The 18,430-nt window shown below is 42.3% G+C and overlaps 1 protein-coding gene across 1 annotated transcript in view; it reads right to left on the reverse strand.

Annotated features, from left to right (window-relative positions):
- Positions 1-1,193: 1,193 nt before the first annotated feature.
- LOC107121664 (chromosome unknown open reading frame, human C3orf14) overlaps positions 1,194-18,430 on the reverse strand; it is a 28,780-nt gene continuing 11,543 nt past the window's right edge. Inside the window, exons 3-5 of the mRNA XM_015424630.1 lie at positions 17,166-17,289; positions 3,742-3,816; positions 1,194-1,388 (exon numbers count right to left, since the gene is read on the reverse strand). Of these exons, the coding sequence (XP_015280116.1) occupies positions 1,242-1,388; positions 3,742-3,816; positions 17,166-17,289 (346 nt within the window). The 3' untranslated portion in view covers positions 1,194-1,241. The remainder of the gene's footprint in view (positions 1,389-3,741; positions 3,817-17,165; positions 17,290-18,430) is intronic.

Raw genomic sequence — 18,430 nt, forward strand, 5'->3', positions numbered from 1 at the left:
CATATAGGTAATACAGAGGATGAAAAGATTTGTATTTCACCTCTCCTGATAAAAACTGAGTTCCCTTACAGCAAGTCATAGCTATTACAGTGGTGCAAGAGAGCACATGCCTGACTGCATGTTCACTGGTTTTAAGAGCGGCACCGTAGAAATGAACAGAGCTGAATCTCACTACTAATGTCATACCACTTACAGTATTACTGTATCCCAGGCAGAGGTATAAGTCCCTGCCCTAATTTACTCTTCTTCAAGTGTATGTGTAAACCTATGTCACACTGGTGCCATTGCTTCAACATCAGTGTCGTTTGGCCATGCATATGATCCCTTAGTTCAACAGAATAACAACCTATTAAGCCTCTAATCTAATACAAAAATGAAACCCATTCTTTCTTTTGCATTTCAACTCTTGACACCCTCCACATCTCCCACCTGCTACCACTTGTGATTCCAAGGCGCTTACTTCACAGTGCAAAAATCCATGTCTAAGATTAAGCGTAAATTGTGTACAGATCTTAAACCTTTATTTATACGCATAACCCTGTTATTAGTCACTGGGAAGGAGGGATATGGTCAACTTAAAGGGAATGCACAAATTCAATGCTTTTCTAGTTCAGCTGCGTCATTCAGCTTCCAGCTAAATTCAGCTCCTGCAGTGTGGTATAAATGATACACTCCCTCCTCACCACACCAAGACGATACTTTTCATAATGCAAACAACCAGACTGATAGATCTGATTTCACTTGTAGTGGTGAAAGACACCATTCCTCTGTGAAAGTGAAGGATGAGAAATAGATTGTACTCCTCCTTATTCTGAACATTCAGTTCAACAGGTCGGCTTCCATATTTCAGTGTGTCATTCTGTGTTTGATACTTTCCCATGGAGACCATCTTCCTAGCCTTGCTCCAAGGAACTCAGGGTGGCATACATGGTTCGCCCTTTCTCCATTTTATCCTCACAATGACCAGGTGAAGAAGAACTAAGAGACAGTGTGTGACTGACCCAGGAAACTTTCATACCTAGGTAAGGATCTGAACTTGAATCTCCCCAGTTTTAACAGGATACTCTGACCTTTGCATTACACTGCCTGTCATACATTTGTCTGTTATGGAGAATTCTCCATGCAGATTTAGAACTGACGAGGCTTACACAAAAAACAATTACACTGCAATTTAATGTTCCAGTATTTGGAGGCTTGAATACATTCCTAACAATGAACTAAGTCCGATTTTTGTTTCCGGTTTATCTTGGTATTGGTCTGTTTGTGGCTTTGTTGCTTGTGTGGCTTTGTTGCTTGGTTTTTCTCACACCAACAGGGGCTTGAGTTCTTCCGAGGAAAAACGGCTCCCACTTGGGAATGGACTCTTCTATTTTCGCCCAGTAAAGAGTCTGGAAAAGATACGATACACAATTTAACTTTGCTTTACAATGCAATCTGCTATGTTTATGACAAAACAGTCCAAACATGCACTGTGCTTTAAAGGTTATTTCAGTGGGAAGTAATTTAGAAAAGGCCAAACTACTCTGGTGCTAAATCTCAAATCCCTCAATTATACAACATAATGGAGGCTGTAAGGATTTCAACTCCTAGAGTAAATTTGCAATGATTGGATGTGCCCTCTTGTGGTGAATAATGTATTAGAACAGTAATCCTTGAACTTTATAATGGTTTCATTTAGTTACACAGGAGTTATGCTTCTCCGAACCACAGAATCATTCCCTGGGTTACAAACATTCAGATCCCTGTCTAAGATCATTTTAATTATTTGGGATCTAAAAATAGTTTGGCATTTACAAAAACGCATGAACGAACTGTATTAATTCAAAGGATTTTGAAGTTATCAGGTTCAAATAGCTTCAGAATGAATTTCACATGTAATGAACAATCAACTGCTCTCTACGTCGAATGTGAAAGAAAAAAAATGCATGGTAAAATAACACTGTGGCCAAAACCAGGTCTCTCTGGAAGTTCACATATTTTGGCTGCCACTGGTAATTGGCAAACATTTCCTGTTGGTAACCAAGAGCCTCCATCCCTCTCTCAACGAGGGAGGTGTGTACCTCTGAAGCACTCGGAGTACTTTGAAAAGCACACTTCAAGATCGGGGATCACCCCCCTCCCCTTCCATTTCCTCCCCAGCTCAGGAAGGAAGCTGGAGCTTGTTCATGTACTGCTGTGATTCCCAAGCACTTGGAGTGCCAGTGTGCCACAGATGAGCCTGAGCTCTCCTCCTGAGTCTGGAGCCGGGCCGAGGGGGTGAGGGTTGTCACAATAGGCAGGCACTCACAAGCGATACAGCTTTACTCATATCCTGCCTCTTTCATCATGGAACTCAGGATGACTTCAGTTTGGGGCTGCAGATCATCCTGGCAGTCACGCGGCACTCTGAGTGCCTGAAATGTGCAGAGTGACTACAAGGATGATCCCCTCCCCCCCAATCCCTCTGTTCCAGTCTAGGAAAGAGTACTGGGATTCTTCATTATCACTAGGGCAAGTGTGGACCCTTGAATACTGAGCAATGCCTGTCTATCAAAGGTCCAAATCTATACTTTTCTATGACAACTGTGGCAGTTTTTTTTAAACTACTTGATCTCTTAGACACTAAATGCACAAGGCTGGATTCAAACTTCCAGGAACAGAAGGCCTCTGTGGAAGCGGATCATATATGAGTGACAGAGGGGCCATTTCACCCAGTTCCCAGTGTAACATAGTGGTTAGTGTTCAACTAGGACCTGGAAGACCCATGTTCAAATCACTTCTTTTGCCATGAGACTCTTCAGCTGATCTTCAGCCAGTCACTTTCACTCAGCCTAACCTACCTCACAGGCAGGTTGCTGTGAAGATAACTAGGTGGGCGGAGAACCACGTATATGCCCCTGAACTTTTTGGAACAAGGGAGGGACAGAAATGTACTGAATATATAAGCAAATAAAAATGAGAGCTCCTTAGATGGCATCTATTCAGGAAGGTCCCCCAACCTTCAGCAATAGCTTTATCAGGAAAGAGTGGGGAGATAGGAAAAGTGAGGGAAACCTGCATCCTGCAGTTTGCGGAAGTTTGGATCTAACCCACGGACTAAAAAATGTTGATACAATTTGATTAATTTAAACAATTCCCTTCATGCCTACTCTGAGGGAGTGGAGACCTGTTATCCACTGCAATAACAAAAGAGTGAATTGGTGGTGGATTGGGGGAAGGCACCCTTAGGGAAGTGGTTCTCCTTATCCACCTGCAATTTTCATCATCTGTGTTAGTTTGGTACTGTTCATTCTCCTTAGTGACCTTGAGGGAATGTGGCCCATCCCCAAAGATGGCACAGACAGAAAAAAAACAGCCTCCAAATACTTTTTCTTTCAGTGGCAGGGATGGTGACATTCCTGTACCACCCAGTATCACCATCTCTCATTGTTCTTCACATATATTGTCTTAGTAACGTGTCTAAAAAGCAACTTCAAGCCTCTCCAAAATCTGACGACGATGACAATGTACAACATATCGAAACCTGAAATTATTGACATGAAAGGAGTTTAGCATCCACTTAAAAGCAATGTTAGATGCTCCTTACTGCAACACTTGATTTTAACATTTAGCCTAATGAAAAGCCATAGAAAGAAGCTGCTGCAAAGAACTAGGACCTAGCAGTGATTGCATTTTAAAGAATATTATCATTTAATATTAACATTAAGAATATAAACATTTATGTTAAAACATAGAAAAAGATGGGACCACCATTAACTCTACCTCAAGAGTAACAGTATCAGGGTGTAGAAGTAAGTGCTCTCTTGCTTGCAGTTTTTTCTCTGCTGCTTCTATATCCTTTAACACACACAGACACACACACAGGAAATCTTTTTAAAATGGTGATCCTTGCAGAATACACACACATATATTTTATTATTTTTATATGAAAGCCAAGATATTAGTCTAGCCATAAATGTTGTCAGCAATTTATAAGTGACATCAAGGTACATGTTGCTTTACTGCAAGGACATAAAGAGACAGGCCTCTGCCCCCAAGTTACTTACACTCTTAAATCAGGCAGTGAAGAAACAGCACAGAAGAAGGAGAGAAGTAAATGTAAGAAAGGATGAATGGGAGTAAATGCCGCTACACAGACCTCACTGCAGTTGGGGAGGACACTGAGGGAGGAGGGAATTAAATCAGGGCAAAGGTGTGTGCGTGTCAAGTGCCATCAAGTTGCATCCAACTTATGGTGACCCTATGAATTAATGTCCTCCAAAACATTCTATTGTTAATAGCCTTGCTCATGTCTTGCAAACTGAGAGCTGTGGCTTCCTTTATGGAGTCAATCCAGCTCATGTCGAACATAAGAACACAAGAAGAGCCCTGCTGGATCAGACCAGTGGTCCATCTAGTCCAGCATCCTGTCTCACATAGTGGGCAACCAGTTCCTCAGGATGGCCTTTCCCCATTTCTATATATAAACTAATAAAACTAAAAAAAAAACTAAAAAAACTAAAAAAAACCCTACAAAGAACAAGGCATAGAGGTTGAGGCCTTCCCCAGATATTGCCTCCTGGCTCTCAGATTCAGAGGATTAGTGCCTCTGAATGTGGAGGTCATCATGGCTAGTAGCCATTGGTAGATTTATCCTCCATGAATCTATCTAATCCCCTTTGTTCATTCCTGTGGCCCTCACTACATCCTTTGGCAGTGAATTCCACATTTTAATCACTCTCTGTGAAAAGTAGTATTTCCTTTTGTCCATCCTGAACCTAGAGACCATCAGCTTCATTGGATGCCCTTGAGTTCATGTACTTTGGGAGAGGAAGAAAAATTTCTCATTGTCTCTCCACCCATGCATAATTTTATAAACCTCTATCATGTGCCCCACCTTAGTCATCTCTTTTCTAAACTGAAAAGTCCCAGACTCTTCAGCCTTTCCTCATAAGGAAGGTGCTCCAATCCCCTAATCATCTTGGTTGTCCTCCTCTGTACTTTTTCCAGTTCTGCAATGTCCTTTTGGAGATATGGTGATCACAAATGTACACAGTTTTCCAAATGAGGCCGGACCATATATCTATACAGGAGCATTACAATATTGGTCATTTTATTCTCAATCCCCTTCCTAATAATCCCTAACATAAAATTTGCTTTTTCACCGCTGCAGCACACTGGGTTGACACTTTCATTGAAATATCCACTACAGCCCCAAGATCTTTTCCCCTCTCAGTCTTAGTAAGTTCAGACCCCATTAGCCTCTACCTGACATTGGGATTTTTTGTCCCAATGTGTATCACTTTACACTTATCAATACTGAATTTCATTTGCAACATTGTCACCCACTCACCCAGTTTATGGAGGTCCTCTTGGAGCTCTTCACAATCAGCCTTCGTTTTCACCGTCCTGAATAATTTTCTGTCATCTGCAGACTTGGCCATTACACTCCTCACCATGTTCCGTCTAAGATGAGTTAGTGTGAGCTAGCTCACAGTTTTTTAGCCTCCGGCTCACACATTTTTGTCTTAGCTCAGGAAGGATGGCTCCAGAGCAAACTATTTTATGCAGTAGCCAAATCACTTGCTCACAACTTTAATGCCAGTAAGCTCACAAAGTACATTTTTTGCTCACAAAAGTCCACAGTTTAGAGGGAGCATTGCTCCTCACCCAAGTTCCAGATAATTTATGAATAAATTATTGGCCACAAAACGGATCCTTGTGGGAACTCGGTGCTTACTTCCCTCTATTGTGAGAACTGTCTGTTGATTTCTACTTTTTGCTTCCTGTCATTTAACCAGTTTTTAATCCATAAGAGACCCAGTCCTATTATCCCGTGACTGCTAAATTTACTCAGGAGTTGTTGGTGAGGTACCTTCTCAAAATTTCATCTCTGGTCACCTCAATTTGGCTCAGTTCTTCAAACTCCCTTCCTGAAAATAGGGGCTGTGGCATGGGTACGTGCCCCACACTTTCCACAATGAACACAGCAGCAAAAAAGTCACTAAGCTTCTCTGCTGGCTTCCTTTAGCAATCTTGTTATTCCTGCGTCATCCAAAGGCCCCACTGCTTCTCTGGCTGGTTTCCTGCTCTGGAGATATATTTTAAAAGGTTTATTGTTTATCTAGATGCTTTTAGCAACCTGCTCCTCAAAATCTCTTTTTGTATGCCTAATGATTGACTTACATTTCTTTTGACAGAGCCTGTGGTCTCTCCTGTTCAACTCATTGGGGCAGACCTGCCACTTTTTAAAAGAAGCCTCTTTATTTTTTATAGCTTTCTTGACTTGCATTGTTAACCATGCAGGCCTTCTTTTAGACTTGGCAGTGCCTTGGCAGGAATACATTATATTTGCACTTCAACTAGTGTGGTTTTAAACAGCTTCCAAGTATCCTCTAGGGATTTGATTCCCCTGTGTTTCCCATTCAACTTCATTTTTACTATTCCCCTCATTTTTGTCAAGTTCCCTCTTTTGAAATCAAATGTTACAGTTTGGGACTTTAGGGGTAACTTTCTATTGACCTGCATGCTGAATTTAATGGCATTCTCATCACTATTACCAACTGGTGTAACAAACTCTACATCTCTCACTAGGTCTTCAGACCCCCTGAAGTCCAAGTCCAAGATGACTACCTTCTCTGGCTGGCTCTGTGACACAGTCATTTATGATGTCTAGGAATCTTATTTCCACAGCATGGCTTGAACACATGTTTACCCAGTCAATGTGAGGGTAGTTTAAGTCTCCCACTATAATAACATCTTCAAGGGTTTGATCAGGTGGGCAATAGTACACCCCCACGTTTAAGTAACCCTAATATTCCCACCCATATCACTTCTGCTGGGGAGTTAATGTTTTCTAACTTACTTGATTCTATGCCCTCTTTGATGTACAACACAGCATCAACACCAACCCATCCCTCCCTGTCCTGTCTATTATTATTAGCATTACTATTAAATTAGATTTTTAAACCGCCCTCCCTTGCAAAGCATGGCTCAGGGTGGGGTACATCAGTAAAAAACTATCATAGATTAATTTAACAATTAAAAGCAGTAAAAATACAAAAAAATACAACAAACAGCCTAATAAGATGACATTGACTACCGACTGTGCCACTGCCTGGGGGGGGGGGGGGGGGGGGGGGGAGAGGAGGACCAGACAGATGGAAACTATCACTGTCCTCAACTAAACACCTGGCTGAACATCTCTGCCTTACAGGCTCTGTGGAATTGCATTAGTTCCCACAGGGCCCAGTTCGACAGGGAGTTCCACCAGCTTGGGGCCAGGGCAGGAAACGCCCAGGCCCTAGTCAAAGACAGCCGAATGTTCCTCAGGCTAGGGACTGGACCACCAGTAAGTTCTTATCTGCCAAGCATAATGCTCTTCAGGGGCTATGGAGCTTACACTCAGGAATGACTATATCCCATAGATTGTGGGTTTTCTTCTTTTCCTAGCATGAAAAGGTAGGTTTATAAAAAGAAAAGCTAAGAGGAAAAAAGCCAAAACATCTAACCCTAAAAGCTAAATATTTACTGGGTTTGATGGCTCAACAAAGACTTGCTGATGCAGTGAATAGATGCACAGGAATGGCTGTAATGACAGTACAGCATCACAGCTATTTTGTTATGGCAGCACTGCAGTTAAACTATTGTACATGGATGGGCTAGCATCTTCCTCCCCCCTTTCATTTCTGTATTTATAATCCACAAGGGCTTGTGGAATGTAACACCTCTAAAAAATCCAAAAATCAACTCTTGCTTATAAACTCTTGTCCAAACAAAAAAAGTCTTAATGTTTACAACTGAAGTATTACATTGTTAGCTGCACAGCATATTCTCAACTTGACCCCTGCTTCTTCTAGTCCAGTTGCCTGCTCTGACCTACAAATTCTTTTCCAACAGTTTCCTTGTCTCTGATCCTCACTGCCCAGCCTCAGGTAGGTAAAAGTTGGGACCCTCAAGTGTCAAGCTCCAGAAGCTACCCAAAGACACAAATATGCACTCTCTCTGTATTTGCTGGATGACTGGAAGGGGACTCTGCTTTGTGTATATTCAAGGAGATCTTTCCTCAGCATTATCCCAGTTATCTTTGATGTTTCTGGGTCAAATGCATGGTTCACTTTATTTCCTTTTAACATTGGGTGTTCACTGATCACTAGAGTCACTGATCTAGTTCCTCTTTCCAGTTCAGCTTGTATTCTCTTCTGATCTCTGATTCAGTGGTAGCCCCTCTTCACATACTATGTTTTCAGATGTATATCTAAAATGTTTTTACATCTCCAAGTGTAAAACCCACACATTTACAAACATACATATCATTAAGTTACACCCTTCTGGGGTCTGGGGCTGTCTGTGGTTCCCCATCGAGAGCATAACTTAATTTAGCTGCTGTGCAATGTGTGATATGGCCCTTATTCCTGGGAGCATCAAGGCAAATGATGCCCAAATCCAAGATTATTACACTGATAAATGGTGTATCGTTACTCCACAGAAGTGACTGGCTCTCTCAGGTATGGTTATCCTTATTCACTTTGTAAGACAAAATCTTCCAGGAAATAACTCTGAGGAATAAGGTCAATATCATGGAGATTTTAAATGAATCAGCTGTACCCTGACAAAACACCTCCAAGGTGTCAGAGGGTTGCTTTTATTGCAGAGGAATTCTCGTTGAGAGCCCCAACTGCATGATTTCAACTTGATGCACTAGGGGTAATTTACAGTTAAGATGATTCACGATTCAGAGTGAAAGCATTTGCCATTCACACGTGATGAAGCCAATACCCCTCCTGAAAGAAAGCTACAAAGTAACAAAGCTACAAAGAAAGAAAGCAATTTTGTTGAAGCTCTTCACTGCTCAAGACAAAGATGACGTGCTAATATGCATGCATAACATGTGCACAAAGATGTAGAGAGGCAGCAAGCTGTTCACCAGACATTCAAGCTATAATGAAAACTCACCTCTATTAGCTTTTCTTAGGAAATCTGCACATGGGCTTCCACTTTCCATGTGTTGGGTTCACAGAGAACTAGATTCAGTTTGACAAAAAAAAAAGCCTCCTTAAAGCTGTGACTCCCTCCTCTCCCTTGTGGGCTTAGTTTCATATACAAACATTAAAGAGATCAAGCGCAGGCCTTTTGGACAAATTAAGAGAGATGGGAAGGGGCGTGGGAGTGGGGTGTGAAGGAGCCAATGCAGAACAGAGATGGAAGAATGGAGGATAGCAGATGGCAGCGTCGGGAGCAGAGAGTGAGTGTGAAGAGTAAGGCATTTTAAAAAATCAAGTTTTCTTTTTTTTTTAAAGGAAATTCCCCAAAGGGGCTTCCTATAAATCTCCAACCATGGCAGCTTAGAAGAGCAGGGATCCTGTAGCAACAGGTCAAAAAGTCAGGACATTCACAATGAACAGGTTAGCCAATTGGCATATTCTCAGAAATTAACGCCACTTTAGACAAGCTAGGCTTGAGAGACTTGGATGAAATTTACAGACAATGAACAGAAGTGACCATCTGAATGACTGCTGAAGTGCTGGGTCAGGAAAAAAAATGCAACTTTCCCTCCTTCCTACACTAATGCAATTATAGCCACATCAGACATCTCTCAGTCTCTATAAAAAAGGGTAGTTCACAATGTCAGACTAACAACTCCAGAGTTTAAATGACAGAGCAGATGTACCATGACACATAGACTCCTACAGTACTTTCCAAAACATTTCTGTCCTGGCCCAAAGAACTTAGTTGTCAGAATGATCTGAAATTCCATTCATTCCTAAGGTTTGCTATTTTTTAAAAAAAATGGCAGACCACCATATTCTTAAGGCAGCACTCTCCTTCCTCAGCATTGTCCTATGCATATTTCTCCAGGATAAGGCAATCCAGGCCAAGACCATCATTTACTTTCATTTTTGCAAAAAGGGTGTTTATGGTGATATGAAAATAAAGTACTTTGGGGGGAAAAAGAAAATGGCATTGATTTTTAGGAGAGAAAGGAACTTTGGCATGGCCTGCATACCAGATGTGTCTTTTTGTTGTTCCTCTCCAGTTATAGCATATTTTGAAGTCTATTGTTATCCATAATGCTGACTGAATGACAGGCACTGACAGAAATTGTTGCTGGAAAGTGAAATATGCTTTAGGAAAGGAAAAAATGATGCCATGGAAAGACTAGATGGCACCTTTGCATACCCACTGGTAGCTAAAGGCAATCAAGTATTTAGGGATTTTTCCTTTAAGGTCTGGTGACAGGGTTTGCTTTTGGCAATTCATTTCTTGAACAGTCTGCAGTGCAGACACGTCTGCCATATTAAAGGCAATTTTTGGATTCCACAATGTCAAACACTATGGCTTTATGTCTATATCCTAGACATCTCTGAAAAGAGTCAAGGAACAGAGGGACAAATAAACATCTCTGCAATGCATAATAAAAACTTCTACTTTAAGATGAGAAGTATGAGGAACAGAAAAGACTAGATAGCTATACTGCAATTATAAGACACCTACATTTACAGACACTTAAGCACACTCTGCATTAGGAAAACTGCTGGAGGGTTAAAATAAAAGGTATCAGCTGAATCTTGTGGTGTCCTGCAGACACTACCAGTTTAATCAGAGATACCTTCCTTCTCTGATAGTTATCTGGCAACTTTGAGAACATGTCTGATAACATCTCACTAAAAGTGTGCTGAGACTTATTCCCCATTCTAAGAGCCACAATACATTTGCTGGCTGAATGTTTATAGCCAGTCAATCAGATTCTGACTTTATAACTGTTCCACAATGATTGGAATTTCAACCCAATAATGTCCCCATTAGAAGTACTTATGGAAAAAACAAATTGAACAGAACAACGCCTATCCCAACATGGGGGGGGGGGGGAGCTAGAATAACAGCATGAACTTCTGCATGGTTATCTGGAATATTTTCCTGGAAATATATCTCATTGAACTCATATAGGATTATACTGCAAATATCCTTAAATTTCGAGTAATGAGGCTTATTCCCAATCCCCCCTCCCAATATTATTCTTTGTATAATTAGCCAAGTCTGAATATTTGTGCTTCAGCCATTTCTCAGGTTTGGAAGTCCAACATTTCAGTTGTAAGCAACAGAAACAAGAACCCTTTTCATAGCTAAAAATGTATCCGAAGCAGGGTTTTTTTCAATTTGATTTAAATGCAGGCAAATACAACAACACCTCATCATGGCATCGGTGTATTTCTGAGAAAGCCAAATCAACAACTCTCCACATGCTAACTGTGAAATGTACAATGCCTGGTATCGGGAACAATTTTCTAAAGTTGGCACATAAATCTGAACCTTATTTTCAAGGTTCTAATATAGTATTCTGCATGGATCTCATTCCTGTTTTATTTTGTTATCAGAAAGCATCTGTAGTTCTGCATGTCTGTTAAAGCCAGAATAAAATTAATATATCTAAACTTACTAATGCTGATTTTTCTGCCAGACAATTTGTTTTGATGGTCATACATATGCTTTTATTTCTTCCACGACTGTTCTAACATTTCTGACACTTTGGTAAATTATTCAAAAGCAGACAGAAAATGCTTTGTATAATTTGGAAGATGTTAAACATTTCTACTCTGTGATTAAGGTGGTCTGTTACTTCATTGTAAGCTATTATTTTAGATACACAGTTGTCATAGCCTTTACAAGAGATAGCGGATATGACTATGTAAATACAAAATAAAATTTGAAAATAAATCTTATGGCATCAACAAGAAAGATTATTTTTTTCCACCTGTACTATTGTGGAGGATAGAACATACAGATACCGAAAATCTATCCCATATAGCAACTATGCCATTATTGGCTTCTGCTTCCCATTTTTAAAATGGCCTTCAATCCCTTTTCTGAACTACCTGCAATGTGACCATCTGGAACAGGAGAAGGGCAAAAGCCTTCTACTTTGTATGCGAGAAGTGCATAGGTAAAAGGTCACTGCCTTGCAATGCCTATGTGAAAGTGCTGCGATCATGGAAAAAATGTATTGAATCAGGTTAGCCTAGTCCACTTTGGGATGTGGTTCAAAGCAAAAACAGCCACCATCAAACCAAACCACTTCACTTCCATTCTTCAATTGTTTCTTAAAAAAAAAAATCATATTGGGACTCCTCCAAGCTCTAAACTGCTCATTCCATCAAAAATGTGTCCAAATGCCAGTTCCCGTGAAGAACTAGGAGTCCCATCATGTGCAAATTTCCTTTTCAGCTCCAGACAGAATAATTTCATATGCACTCAAATGAAATATGCACAAGAAGGTTACAGAACCCTCAGCTCCAAAAAGAGCAGAGTGGATGAGTGGGTGATCTGTCATAACATGTTTAGAACAAAGCAATTAAAGGGAAGTAATTTCCCATTTTTCAGAGAAAGAGGTGACACATCCCCACTCTTTGAGACTGTACTGCCCCAGGGATGTCTCTAGAAAAATAAAACAAAGACACACTGTCACAAAACACGACACCACAACATGAAAGAGCAAAGCAACAAGGTGAATGGATTTTAAGGCATAGCTGTATATGCATCTGTGGAAGAGTTAAAGTAGCATTGCTTTTCAAGCAATGGAGAAGGAAGGGGAGACCTAGGGTGTGGTCAGACGTGACTTTAGATCCGACTTAGCTGTGAATGCCTGACGGATCTAAAGTGCATGATCAGACAGCAACATCTGGGAAAGGTCCTGCAGTCGTCAGCACCCTGTGCTGCCCCACCACATAAATAAAGACTCCAGGGAAAGTCTGATCTTAACTGGTTCCGATGGGCCATGGACATACTTCCCTCTGTCTGATAGTGCAAGCACACTCTCAAGCTGTCAGGATGGCCTGCCCATTCCATCTTGACTTGGCACTATTCTTTTTGATCGCTTAGCAGTATGCGCATAACCGCATAATCGTTTCATAGGATCAGGGAGGTTAGAAAGCAGAGTTGTTTCTTGGAAGTGAAGATGCTCATGCACAAAAACCCTCCACGGAGAACTCTCCGCGCAGGGGTTCAATTCCTTGTTTATGCGCATGCACAAAAAATGCAAACCCCCCATGCACCTGAATGTGCCATCTGATCACACAGTGAGCCCACAGCGAAACAGGATGTGTGATCACGTGACTCCATGTCAAATTCCAACAGAGGTAATAGAAGCACTTCCCAAACCCAAATGGCATGCCAAATGGCATGTCTGACCGCAGCCATACAATACAAAATCTGAGGCATCACCATATACAATCAGCAAAGAGGCTTCCTCCAATACAAACATACCAGCTATCAAATATATGGTGAACTACAAGTGGCTGATTAGAACACCTCTATCATGACCCTGTCCACTTCCCTCCCCCAAAGGCAAGATTTTCCCTCCATTTTTCTTTCCCTTTACTGACTGAGCCACCCTAGTAATGTGTTTTCGTCTTTGCTGAAGAACTCTGGCTGTTCCACCCTGTCACAATATGATATTTTGGCTGTTGGCTCAGCCCAGGAAACTGAGGGAAGGATCAGGAGCCTGCTTTCACTTAAACAACTTAAATGGCACTCAAGGTGTTTAGAAATTCAAAAATAACAAAATATTTCATTTCACATAGAGGGGAAAAATCAGGTGAAATCAGGGGTTGAAATTTCTGAGGGAAAACCAGTACATGCACAGACTATAATTCTTATGAATCAGGCTAATGAGAGTTTCTTAAGCTATTCACAGGCTCCGGTCACACGGGCCGGAAAATGCGGGGGGGGGGGGGGGGGGGCTGTTTGCCCCGGGGAAAAAAAACGCAGGGTTGCGCGGGCAGCCGTCCCATCTTCCAGGGCTGCAGAGGAGTGCAAACTGTGTCCTCCATCCGGTCCCCTCCAGGAGGAGCTTCAGCCAGCCGCCCCCCCACCACGCCCCCCTGCACCTCCCCCTCTGTCGCCCGGTGCAGAGAGTTCCTTTCAAGCAGGCCGAGCCAGGAGTGGGGGGGGTACGGAAAAGAGGAGGGGGCTCTGCGCGTGCGCATGCCTATCCGGGGAGGGGGAACAGGGAAGGCTCCGGATAAGCAACAGCCGGGAGAAGCGGTGCGGCAGCCGGAAAGGCCCCCCCAGTCTTCTTAGAAGTAAGCCATGCACCGTGGGGGGGGAGGGAGCGTCGTCGTGCCAAGCCGTGGCCGTCCTAGGGTGGCCACCAATGCGCCTTCTAAGCTGCAGAGTCTTGCGAGCAAAAATCCTACTTGGTGAGCTACTGCTGGCATCAAAGTGGTGAGCGAGCCATTTGGCCGCTGCATCAATCAGTTTGCTCTGGAGCCACATCCCTCGGAGGTACTAGTTTTTTAAGGCGCATCTTCGGCGGGAAGCCTCGAGTGAGCCACGGGAGCTCTACGCTTCCCAGATGTTGTGGTGTGATCGCGCCCGGAAAATCCGCCTATCTTCCATCTCTGTAGCGTGGCTAATGCTCCGTGTGACCGCAGCCACAGTTACTTATCTATGTTGAGAGGCTTCTGTTTCAATGTTTTCCCCAAACACATCAGTACACTTTCTTTGAACATTCTCTGACTCTTTTGGTTTCCAGAAGGCTGGGACACTTCCAGTACCCAAACCTCTTCTCTTGAAACACCAATACTCGTCTTGAGTTTTTAAACTAACTCTTAAGGTTTCCAAAGGCAGTTTCTAACCACACCAAACCAGGGATCTCTGCTCTCTTTAGAATTAACTCCCTGTTTGACTGGGTAGGAAATTTTCTTCTCTCTCTAGAATATCTATTCCCCTTTCCTTGGCCTGAATGGGAGTCTTTGTCTACTTCCCAAACTTCCTTGCCAACTTTCTCCCAGTTCTCCTGTCTGTGTCAAACTGCTTTCAGCGAAGGCTGAATTCAACTCAGTCAAGGCAAAAATCTGACTGAAATTCTCCTCAGCATGTAGCCCTCTCAAGACTTTCTCTGCTCAGCTCATGCTAACCAATCAGATTGCTTGGGGCAGCCTGTCACTCAAGGCTCTCTGGCTCTGTGAAGAATTAACCCTTCACCATTCTTTCTCTGTTTACACAGCACTTTTAAGCTTTTAAAAGTGCAGTCCATCACAACCTCTTATTTGCAAAAAGATCAAATATGTCAAAATATTAAAAAGGCCCTTTAAATCAAAGGCGAATCTTATATTTATACTTGCCTAAAGCAAAGAATCATCTAGTTGGACATGGTTTTCTTAGAGACAGCAGAACAAACCAGAAAAAATTGAGATGAAAAGGTTTCTATCGTCTTGGCTAACTCCTAGAAAAGTGGTTTGTCTTAAACATTTGTGGAGATACCCTTTGCCTGTATGGGTGATCAGGTGGGAAAGAAATATACTGACCTCCAAGCACGGTATTTGCAAAGACTGTATGAGTACCCAAAAGGACTGTTTAATCTTTACAGAGGATACTGTAGGAGGGAAGATATTTAAGTCTCCATAGCCTGGAGCTCCCTCAGTGTAGTACTTCTGCACCTCACTGCTAACTGCTTCCGACACAACATGCTGAAATAACTGCTACCAGGCAAAACACTTACTGTAAGAAATACAAGGTGGCATCTACCTCTTTAGATTTTGTCAATCTAGACTCCATCTTTGGTTCCCAAAGGCTCCCAGAACCAGAACACAAACTTTCATGCTTCCATTTGGATCTATAAAAGCCAATTTCCAATATTCCATACCACTGTCTCAATGTTTCATTACTTTCTGGAGTAACAAAAAGAAATCAGAAAGGGGCAATGCCAATTGGGAGAGGCTTGATTTTCAGTGGCTGGGGTCAACAGGGGTAATGAACAAGTTGAGCTCTACCCCAGTGACACTTCTGAGTATACCTTTTATTTTATTTTTTCTATATAAGGGAATGGCTGCCATTCAGTCAAATTAAGAAAAGCGCTGAACTTGACAACATTACAGTGAGGGCAAAATCTGGCCACACGCTCTGATACTAGATGGGTGAGGAAGGGGAATGTGCCCCTGAAGATATTGGGTTGCATCCAGCCTAAATTTTTCAACTGCAAAATGGCGCTTTTCTACCTCCTCTCTCATTGAAGCCCACTGATCTCCACAAAATGCTGCTCCTGGGGGACAGATACCTTAAGGAATGACATGGGGGAAGGGATCAGTAGGAGGAAGGAGGAATCAATGGAAACTGTCTTCTTAGTCTGAATCCAACCCATTATCTCTGCCAGTGCACCTCATGCAGAGCTCCACAATTTACAAGTCCTCCATCAAAACACACCTCCATCATTTTAATGTGAAGCACTTTTGCCAGTGGAAATATACCAGATCTTGTACACACAAGCTTGCAAGCATTTGGGGGTAGAAACTGATACCAGATTGTCTCAGTGTAACACAAACGGGCCTCTTGAAATTATCCTTTATTTCTGTGAGAGAGTCAAGAATGCAGAAATTATTCTTCATATTCTGGACTATTAGTTCTTATGTGCATAACATGCTTTACAAGATTAGACGAACAATGTCATTGTCTTTAATAATTTCAAGTAAGAGCTGTGAATCTTTCTGTGGCCCTCCCCATATGCAGTTATTCCATGTAAACACTGAGCAGAGGTACTCAAGTATTACAGTAAGAAAGAATTTAAACATGTTCATTACAATAATACACTGAACCTCAAAACTTCTGAGACCATGAAATGGGGGTGGTGTTTGATTTGGAACCTAAGCATACTCATAAGGCAGCAACAAATTCAGTCACCTGCTATCTGTGAATAGCTCAGTAGAGTGCCTAAAGCAGGTATTGTGAAGAACATGCTCAAAGTTCAGCCACTCTAAAAATATGGATGAAAAGCCAGAAAGATGTCCTGTGTGACCTACTGCCTTATTCAATGTATTATATGGCATTTGCTGAGGGTCTGAAATTATGACGATTAATTTCCATGATTAGTCCATTAGGGGTGTCATCTGAGATTTTACAGTAGCATGGTGAAAAAGGCTATGAATGGCTATTAGACCTTAATCTTGATCCTCCATATTCAGGATTGAGAGGATAAACACCATCTCTGCCATGCACATATTATATGGACATTATTATGGAAGATAGTGTCAAAGCACTAGACAGATAACCAGTCTGATCCAACAAAATAATTCTTATGTTCCTAAGAATCCCTATCATCTTTGCTGTCAAAAGAAAAGCATGAAGAATAGCTTATCACTTCCACAGGTTAAATAAACTTTGCTTCTTCCAAGATTTTATTATATGGTTAGTGATTGATAGGCATCAAAACTTACATTTAAAAGTACTACATTTCTTTTGTGAGCAGCATCAGCGTCTTGCATTTGACGTGTCTTCTCAGCCTCTCTGTCTCCTAGATGAGTCTCCATCTGCTGAAGCAACACTGATCTCTGAGACAGTCTACAAAAGGGAAACATTCTGATAAGTGGGCAGACCATTTTTCTGCACAACAGCCAGAAAAACAACAACCTTTTACCCTCACCCAATTTTCCTCTAATTATGTTGAATATAGCGTGGGTGCACTGAAGGAGAAAAACAGCACAGGAAGTCCCTTCCTTGCTGTGCTCCCATAGAGAAAGTAACCACCAAGTTGCACAACAAGCAGTCTCTGTGCACAAATGAGACACCCAGCACTGCTCAGCTTGGATGGCAGTAATGTGCAGCATCATTTACTATATGTGTTAACTGGATTCTGTTATTAAATGTGTAGGTTTGTGAACAAAAGTGATACAGTGTTCAGAAGGAAAGGTGACACAGACCTAACCCCAAATACATGCCTCAGTTGAAGGAGTTTGCAAACTGTAAAGCATATTCATTTCTCTTCTTGACAATCAAGATCTGTAAATAATCGGATGTGATGATTCATGCAAGAAGTGGCCTTTTCAAATCTTCTCTTTATTCTACAAGGTTCCCCCAATATCTCTTCCTTATTTTCAAGTTCTTCACGCATCTTGATAATAATCTTTACATCCAAAACTCCCTGGTGGTTGTTCCCCCCGCCCCCATCAGTTGGTGTGTTTGTTCTTCAAGACAATCTCCCACAAAGCAACTAGTAGTGGGAGATTTGGTAATTAGGAACATAGAGAAATGGGTTTGTGATGGGCATGAAGACTGCATATGATTTGACTGTCTGATGCGAAAGTATGAACATCACACAGCCTGACAGAAAGCACAAGCAGGAATCCATGGTTGTGGCATATACTGGTACTAACAACATTGAGAAATATATCTATGAAATACTGGAAACAAAATTTAGGTTGTTAAGTAAGATAAGGGGTGGACCCGCGATACTCGCGGGGGGGGGAGGCAGAGGAGGAAGCAGCAGGAGGAGGTAAGTACCCCTCCATCCTGCCGGTTCCCCGTGTCCTCCACCCCCCTTGATCTCCCCCCCATTGCCTCTCCCCCGGCTCCTCACTGCTCTTCCCCCCCCCAACCCGGCACTGAAGCGAGGGGCGAGCGGGAAGCTGCTCGGCCCTCACTGTTTCCCTCCCCCCCCCCCCCCCCCCCCCCCCGGCCCGCAGCCCCGGGCGGGGGGGGGGAC

This window comes from Gekko japonicus, unplaced genomic scaffold, assembly GCF_001447785.1.
Source record: "Gekko japonicus isolate JY-2015 unplaced genomic scaffold, Gekko_japonicus_V1.1 scaffold470, whole genome shotgun sequence".
NCBI lineage: Eukaryota > Metazoa > Chordata > Lepidosauria > Squamata > Gekkonidae > Gekko > Gekko japonicus.